This window comes from Atta colombica, unplaced genomic scaffold (genome assembly GCF_001594045.1).
Source record: "Atta colombica isolate Treedump-2 unplaced genomic scaffold, Acol1.0 scaffold19, whole genome shotgun sequence".
Taxonomy (NCBI): domain Eukaryota; kingdom Metazoa; phylum Arthropoda; class Insecta; order Hymenoptera; family Formicidae; genus Atta; species Atta colombica.
Window position 1 is genome coordinate 558,063 of NW_017259282.1, and position 9,579 is coordinate 567,641.

Genomic DNA, 9,579 nt, shown 5'->3' on the forward strand with positions numbered 1-9,579 from the left:
AATGAGGTGGAAATATTGGACTCTGAAAAAATTTTTAATAAGCAATTAATATCAGAGATGTTGCATATCAGATAACATCAGAATGGTTTAAATTTACAAAGACACAGAAAAGTTAGACTCTGCATATTTTTTAATAACGATTAAATATTTTGTTTTTTAACTTTATACTATGACTTTAATGCGTGACATTATAGTTCAAATTATAAACAAAGATTCACAGTCTTCACTTAGAAACCGTTGTGTCAAAACATATATTGCACGGATATTCTCGAAAGTTATCATTATTTTATTAGTATGACTGTCTGCTATTGAAAATTTTTTATCTAAATATTTATTTATGTAATGGAGGCTTATTTAAATATTGTTATCTAAGTATTTATTTATGCAATGCGACGCTTATGGTGAGTGTAGGAGGAATAATTTTAAAAAATAATGATAATTGACAATATATTGTGTGTGTTTCTCCAATTAGTATTCGGTTTTCAATTGATTCCAATAATATGCCAACTGTTGGGAACCCACATTACATGAAAAAATTGATTGCGGAATAAGAAATTGTTATTATTGTTTATTGATAATGGATTGTTGTTTATAATTCTTTTTGAGAATGACTCAAAGAGGAATCGAAAAGTCAATTTCCTATTGCGTTCGTCGAAATCAATTCAAGGTTTATGTAATAAACTAAATAAATATAAGATAATCGCACTAATAACTGCGTTAACTCCCACAACCGTTATTATTTTTTATTAATTTTATGTTTGCACATTTTACTATCCACTATATAATAGTAATATTTTATTAACAATGAACATTTTTTCACAAATTGCTGCAACAAATTAATACTGTGGATATAATCTACCTCTTCATGCAAATTACAAAAATATGATGCGTTAAACGTTTTTCATTCGCGCGTCAAAATATCGGCGTCATTTATGATAATCTAACCTAATCTAATTTTGAAAAAGGCCTTAAGGCCACCTTAAGGCTGCTTTTTCATGCTGATGCTTGATACTCATTTTCAACATCAAAACAAGTCATGTAATCAAAATTGATGCTTGATATTCGTCAATTTTAATTATGTGGCGCTGAAAATGGACGTTGTAGCATCAAATGAAAACCTAGCCTAATGGCTACTGATCGCCGATTGATGGCGTTGATCTCGATGTTGTAAATCATCCCTGAAATGACATTCTTGTCGGAGTGTAACGATCTCGGTTTTTTTCAATTTTTCGTGATCTATTGTCTTGTATTCCGGAAAATCATGGTAAGTGAATGGTGATTGAACAATGATTGTAAAATTATATAAAAGCTGTCGGATAGATTTTCTGCGGATTCCACTCTTCTCGTGTAATTATGATCACAATTTTTAACATTACGGTCACTTTTGTGAATTATCTTGCGACTTAACCTCATCTACTGAATATTCATCAACCACATGGTGCATCTTTATATGGGATTCTACACGTATCTTGTATTTTCATAGCGATTCGATCAATATCATTTATTCGCGCAATAAATTATTTTTAAATCACGTTCGCAGGGTTTAAAAAAACGCATCAGACCCAGCAAACGAGAATGGATTAAAATAGATGGAAATTTTTTTCTATCCGAATGCGTATTTTAAATAGCGAATACTTTTTTTTGGATTTAATTGGATTCAATTGGATTGAAAAACTGCATTTCCTATTCTATATCCTATAAATTTTGAATTGAACAGTATTCACAATGTGTATTGTATACAAAAAAAGCTATATTATTTTTAGATATATATTGAAAGGCATAGAGATATGCTTCATGCAATTCCTATAAATAAATAAAAATGCATTCAGGATTGAAAAGCATTCATTTTAACATTCGTGAATTAATATTTCTGAAAATCTAAATCTATTTCAATTAATTTCAATCTATTCTCGTTTGCTGGAGACGACTTCTACCAGCAGTATTGACTCAGCATTATTTTATATGAATAAAATTATTAAATTTTTAATAGAATTATGTTTAATTATGAAAAAATTAAGAATAACGATTTATATATTAGAATTTTTGTCTTAAGTAATTCTACTGGTTGAATTGACTATTGATTACGAGTTAATTACAGTTTGCTTGAAGTCGATAGTTCAAAGATAGTAATTTCTACTAATATAGATTAACTTAATTGGTTTAAGTTGCTCTTTATATAACTGATTCTTATAACTAAAAAAAGATAAAAAATAAGTCAAACTGAGATTAAAGTTCATTTACATTGAATAGAAATTTTAGAACATATATGAATGAAAAAGAAATTAAGTGCTGAATCAGGATAACGATCATGTAACTTTTTCGCTAGAGCAGAAAAGTGAAAATTTTTATGTATGATGTTTGTACATATACACACATACATTGAAAGAATTTTTACTTTTCACGTTTTTGCTCTAGGGAAAAAGTTACATGATCGCTATTCTGAAGTCAATATCTGTGTATGAAAAAGAAAGTTATAAAGTGCCAATTAATTGTAATGCGCATGAGCCACTCAGCTTATTTTCTTTTTTGTTCCATTTTGTTATTAAGCCTATTCTATAATGTGTTTTTTGTTTCCTTCTTTTTATCTTTTGCTTTTTTTCTCCTTTGAACCATTTTATCGGCAATTGTATTTCTTGCTATGTACTTCCTGTTTCTTTCGAAGTTCGTTAATCTTTTATCTCAGGCGATATAAAAACTAAATAAGAAGCAAAAAGACAAGATATAAAAAATAGCAAAAAGCAAGAAACTAGAAACAAAAAGCACATTAAAGATTATTCTACAATGTGCTTTTTGTTTCCAGTTTCTTGCTTTTTACTATTTTTCGGATATAAATCGATATAATAATAGGACTATTTACTAAATCCAAATATAAAATTTAATCAATGCTAAAATTTTCAATATGTTTCCCTAGAGATTTAATACAGTGATCAAAAAATAGAAAGCGATGCAGACTAAAAATTCCAGTATTTTATTTTACACAATTCCTTATTTTGTATTTTAAAATCCTATCTTTACTGAATTACTTAAAATTATATCTACTATATTTTTATTTAAATATTCTGGCAGTAGTGCAGAAAGATTATTTTATTTTTGATGTACAATTATGTTTTTATTTTTACTTTAATAAAAACTATTTTTAACAGTCTAATCAAAATAGCTTTTTTATATAATAATTTTTAACAGTTACGTAAAATAGCAAGCAAATAAATGAAAATTTTATAAGTTTAATTATAAAATAATATAAAATATAAAATACAAATAAAAAAATCAAAATGTGTACAAAAAGTTTAAGATTATTATACTCGTTTTTTCATAATTCTAATAAAGAAAACTTATTTGAAATTCTTCTAGTTTAGACAATGTACCTAGTCTTTTTATTATCCTACGTAACAATTAAATAATATTACATAAAATAATATTACATATTAGTATTACATATTGGTACACGATATATTATATGATAATTAAAATGAAAATATGAGTTAAATAAAGCATTTTGAATTTAATAACTAAAGACTAAATGTTTTTACAAATTATTTTATTTTAGTGTAATTTTTTAAAATTATCATTTTATTAGCCTCCAAAAATTACTGTTAATTTATTATAATTTATCGACCGAATAAATTATTGTAAAATTGGTCAGTTTCATCTTTATTTCGCATATATATTTGCTTGATATATGCAGTATGGGCAATTCTTCTATTTTTATATATATGTGCATGCGTGCGTGCGTGCGTGTATATATTAAGGTAAAAATGGACATAAATCTTTTAGAGCAAATTTTTATTCTATAATACATTTATTTTAATTTGGATTCATTGAAGCATACCTCTTAAGTGTTATTAAAATAAAGACTTTTTGTATGTTTTATTTATATTACTTTATATATATTACTTTAAATTAGAAAATTGTGTAGAGATATAATAGATTTTCTAAAATAAGTCATTATTTAAGCTTAAGTTTTAAGCCGTAAAAATTGATCAATCATAGAATACGAGAAAAATAATTGACTATGATTGGATAATTTCTTATGGTTTAAGATTTAAAACTTAGGTAATGACTTATTATAAAAAACTTTGAAAAAGTTATTAAAATTCATATTTTTTGCAGAAGTTTTCTAATTTAAAGTAATATAAATACAAACGAAACATTCTGTATCAAAAATTTCTGAATGTATCTGAAATTTTAATATTTATTCATATGTATAATACCTATATGAGCCAACATAACATATTAGTATGTGAAATGATCAAAATTTTATTAGATAATTACGGTATATTTTCGTTATTTTAATTCAATAATGGAATAGATTGGCAAACTCATGTCTTTTCCGAATCAACGTTACATGTAAGTGACTTAAGTTATCTTAAAACATGACTTTCCGTCAAAATAATAAAATATTTTATTCGTATTCTATAGCAAATCGGTCAATTCGACAACCATTAAGACTGGACATTCTTCAAAATGCGATATTACTATAATATTAACTATATGTATTTGCGTTAATTTATGTACTGAAGAGAATTTGAAACAAAGGTCGAAACGTGTACTATAATTGTCTTATAAAGTTTTGATTATCACACTAATACCTTGTGTTGACTCATATAGGCATTATACATATAATTAGATTTAATCTCTTGAGTCTACTATTATAATTTATTGTTTTATTGTTTTATTGTTTTAATATTTACGTACTGAAAAATTTATTCCTTAAAGGTAAATTTAATATAGATTGTGAATGCTATCAGTAATATTTTATATTTTTTCAACAGCCGTTCCAAAGATTTGTACAATCTGGCCGTGTGGCCTATGCGAGCGATGGTCCTTATCAAGGCAAACTAGTTACCATCGTTGATGTCATCGATCAGAATCGGGTAGGAACAATATTTTTCTTTGTTAAAATTTTTTAATCTTTTTGATATGAAAAAATAGAATTATACAGTATCAAACAATTTTTTGTAGCTAATATATTAATTAATAATTTGCAACAACGTTAATTATAATCATTTTTTATTTGCTCAAGAAACTTTATATAGGTTTTACTCTTTAACAGACTTTAGTTATTTTATATAATAAATGTCATTTTTATTGATTATGTTAAATATTGACAGAAAGATTTAACTTGAACAAGTTTGAAATGAAAGCGTTGTGTGCCTTTTTCATACACACACACACGCGCGCGCGCGCGCGCGCGCAACACACATATTTCTGTAACAGATTCTATAATAATCTATAATATATCTAATAAACTCTATAATATATAATAAACTATAATCATTCCTATATAATAATCTAAATAAATAATTCCTATATAATAAATCTCTATAATAATAAAAATCTCTATAATAAACTTTATAATATAATAATTCTGTATGATGAAATAACAATATGATAGGAATTGCCGACTGACTTTGGTGATGTTAATTTCTTTCTGATGATATAATTATAACTTCTTTAACAAATTGTTAAATTTTTCAAATCTTAAAACTGATCTTTTCCATACATACAGGTTCTAGTCGATGGTCCATCATCAGGTGTACCTCGTGGTGAAATGAGACTCAATGAGCTTCACTTGACAAAATTCCGTTTACGTTTTCCATTTTCTGGATCCACTCGTGTCGTGCGTAAAGCATGGAATTCAGCTAATATCAACGAACTTTGGAAAGAGACGATGTGGGCCAAAAAAGTTGAAGCCAAAAAGAAGGTATTACAAGATATGCTATTTTTTAGTTTATTTATTTAAATAAATATAATACTTATTTTATTTTTAGCAATTGATATGCATTTTTATGTCTTAAAAAAATAAAATATTGTAAATAAAAAATTATTTTTATTGGGAGTACAAATAAGTTTCCGCCGTTTTTAATCAAAAATTAAGCATTTATTGTGAAAAAACGGTACATAATGTTTTATTCAAAGTAATGGCTATCGCTAGCCATTACTTTTTCCTATCTTTCTGATAGCATGTGGATACCGCGTCGGAAGAACGCTTCATCTTTTGAGGCTATCTAATCATCGATACAATTTTTGGTATCTTCATATGATGTGAAGTGTTGCTCAGACAGGCCATGCGTCATCGATCGGAACAAGTGTTAGTCGGAAGGAGCAATGTTTGGAGAATACGGCGGGCGGGGTAGAACTTCCCATTTGAGTGTTTCTAAGTAAGTTTTGACCGGTGCCGCAACATGTGGTCGAGCATTTTCATGCAGGAGAATAATTTTGTCATGCCTGGAATAATAATGGGTGCGTTTTTCTTTGAGTGCTCGGCTCAATCTCATCAATTGTGTTCGGTAGAGAGCCCCAGTAATGATCTCGTTCGGTTTGAGCAACTCATAATACACGACACCAAGCTGATCCCACCAAATACACAACATGAGTTTTTTTCCATGAATATTCGGCTTGGCTGTCGATGTTGAAGCATGGCCAGGTGGTCCCCATGATTTCTTCTTCTTTGGGTTATCGTAATGGATCCATTTTTCATCACCAGTGACTATACGATGCAAAAAACCCTTTTGTTTATGCCTGGCAAGCAGCATTTCACATGTGAAAAATCGGCATTCAATGTTTCCCGGCTTCAGTTCATATGGAACCCAATTCCCTTGTCTTTGATCATTCCCAATGATTTCAAACGATATAAAATTGTTGAGTCACTCCTAATGTAAGTGCAAGTTCTTTTTGCGTTTGGCACGAATCTTCATCCAATAATGCTTCCAATTCCGCGTCTTCGTACATTTTCGGCCTTCCGCTACGTTCTTTGTCTTCGAACGTCAAATTCACCATTCTTAAACTTTTTGAAACCACTCACGACAACTTCTCTCACTTAAGGCAGCATCACCATATGCTTCAACAATCTATGAGCCTCAGCTGCAGATTTCTTTAAATTAAAGAAGTAAATCAAAAGTTTTCCCGCAAATGACGCTTATTCGGCTCAAAACATTTTCGTACAAAAAAAATATATGATGCTGATATAAAATCGCTAATATTTCAAGGTTATGGTTGCCGGTTATGGTTGTCTAATCTTACGATATGTCATTTTACATCAAACAATTTTAACTATAGTTTATTAGTGGCGCCGTCTTTTGCAAACGGCGGAAACTTATTTGTACTTCCAATAGAAAAATTAAATATGTGATAAACCAATATTTTGATAGAAAATGCCATCTGATTTTTATTGACAACTCTAACTTGATTCTGATGACCTAATTGCAACTTTAGAAATAATTTGGAACGATATTATATTTGGGAAAAATATTTGTCTATTTCAGCGTGCAGAACTCAGCGATTTTGACCGTTTTAAGCTGCGTAAAGCAAGGCAGATAAGAAATAAATTGCGGACGGATGCGTTTTATAGATTAAAAAAGAAAACTAAGAAAGTTAAAGCTGGCGATGCAGCGAATAAAAGTGCAAAAAAAGCTGAAAAGAAATAATAACATTCTGAATTAAATACAAGATTATTTTATGAAAGTCTTGTTATTATATTCCTTTTGTCAAGCTACAAAAAATTATTAATTAAGGCTTCTGAGTACTCATCTCAATTATATTAGATATGGAGTAACAAATTACAGTCACATAAAAATCTTCGAATTGACTAAACAGAATTAAAAATCTTCTTACAGGATTAAAGTAAATGCAAAATTAAGAGATGGATTTTTTACTAAAATTAAAAAAAAATTGTTTTTAAAAAAACATACTTATACGTAATTATGTGTAATATAAAATTAATATAATATATATAATTATATATGAACAATTTTTTTACAATACATTTCTCCAAATTTTATTTTTTCTAAAACAAACTACGACAATGTATTTTTTTTATGTTTTCTCATTATTATTGTTTATACTAAAAAAATTTTACAAAAGAAAGAAGAATGTATGAACATATTTTATAACATATATAATTGCATATATATTTATAAATTTCATGTTTGTGTATATTTATACATATCACCTTGATCAAAAAGTTCCCGGAATTATCACTAGGTGATGCTCTGAGTCAGCTGATTTGAGTTCTGTTTTTTTGGTTAGGTTGCCACATTTATCATTGACATTCCCACCAAATTTTATTACTATAGCTTGACATTTGTAAAGTTACGCCGTCTTGAGTACATCTACCTTTGCACGTATTTTCAATTTTTTACAGTTTTAAAAATGGAGTTGAATTTGCAACAACGAGTTTATATTAAATTTTGCGTTAAAAATAGATTCAATGGTGTGAAAAACCTTGGAAATGTTGGGAAACTGTTTCGGCAGTGATCTAAAGAAAACAGTCGTTTATGAGTAGCATAAAAAAACCATTACAGCGAACGCGTTTAACAGCCGAAAGGAGATAATGGAAAAATCGAAGACGGCTCTGATGGCTATATCGATAATAGAGTTCCAGAAATGTTTCGAGAGTTGCATCAAGCGCTGGCATAAGTGCGTTGCAGTCGATGGGGAATACTTTGAAGGGGACAATATCACTTTTGATGAATAAAACTTGTATTTTGAATTTTCTGAATGAATTCTGGGAACTTATTGATCAAGGTAGTATTTATATACATTCATGTATGAAAAATTGTTTACCGGATATTTTTGTAATTTACATTGTAAGCATAGTGGAAGGGATAATATGATGTATGCAGTTAGACGATGTCTCCCTTCAAATCCCTGCCATTTCTATATGAATGTCGCATAAGAGACAAAAGCTGCCAACTATGAAACGCGAGATATATTTCGTGTCAAGAAGTTTACATATTCAATCTTCTGATATACTTTATAATGCATCTTCTCAGTTTCTCTGCCTAACCTTCATAATTTCTGTCTTAAATTAAATATTGAATAAAAATTAAATGAACAATAACGGTACTAATAACCAATATGGAATAAGTAAAAGGATACATAGCAACTACCATATTAATTATTATTACGAAATTATTAACATATTAAAATTATAATATAAGAGTAATGTTAAGATTATTAGTTCTAAGTTATATATATTAGCACATATATTTTGGTTAAAAATTAAGTATAGATAAGTTAAAAATTAATTATGGCATGAATAATAAAAAATTTTTTGCATGAATATATATTATATAAATATCATAAACATATATAAACATGAATAAAAATATAATTATATACAATTGTATATAAAATATGTCCATACAGCCTTCTTTCTTTTGTGAAATTACTGTTTTATTATTAAAAAAAATAATAATTAGGAAATATAATAATTGCAAGAATAATTTTCACATTGTTTCAGAAAAAAATCACAAAAGAAAGAAGGATATATGAATATATAATATATGTACATATTTCATATATAATTATATATAATTATGTTTATGATTATAATTATATTTATATATATGTTTATGCATGTTTGTGTATATTTATATATATATTCATGAATGAAAAATTTTTTACTGGATATAAGTAATACATACATAAAAGAGCTATCATACTACTGCTTCTAAATGATATTCATTATTTTATGGCTGTACGTATTACTTATACCCAGTAAAAAATTTTTCATTCACGAATATATAGGATGTCTGATTATTGTTCTGACAAAGTTTGTGAATATATAACACGGAC

General features: G+C 27.7%; 1 protein-coding gene across 1 annotated transcript; it reads left to right on the forward strand.

The window, feature by feature from the left end:
- Positions 1-1,191: 1,191 nt before the first annotated feature.
- LOC108686799 (60S ribosomal protein L14-like) lies at positions 1,192-7,464 on the forward strand. The gene is made up of 4 exons (XM_018192265.1): positions 1,192-1,264; positions 4,773-4,874; positions 5,510-5,704; positions 7,266-7,464. Exons 1-4 carry the CDS (start codon positions 1,262-1,264, stop codon positions 7,425-7,427), a joined length of 462 nt encoding a protein of 153 aa, XP_018047754.1. The 5' UTR covers positions 1,192-1,261; the 3' UTR covers positions 7,428-7,464.
- Positions 7,465-9,579: the final 2,115 nt, after the last annotated feature.

Excerpts from the sequence above, each read along its gene's own strand:
- LOC108686799 (XM_018192265.1), top strand. Across the intron at positions 4,875-5,509 it reads ATGTCATCGATCAGAATCGG|GTTCTAGTCGATGGTCCATC; the intron begins GTAGGAACAATA and ends CCATACATACAG. Across the intron at positions 5,705-7,265 it reads AAGTTGAAGCCAAAAAGAAG|CGTGCAGAACTCAGCGATTT; the intron begins GTATTACAAGAT and ends TGTCTATTTCAG.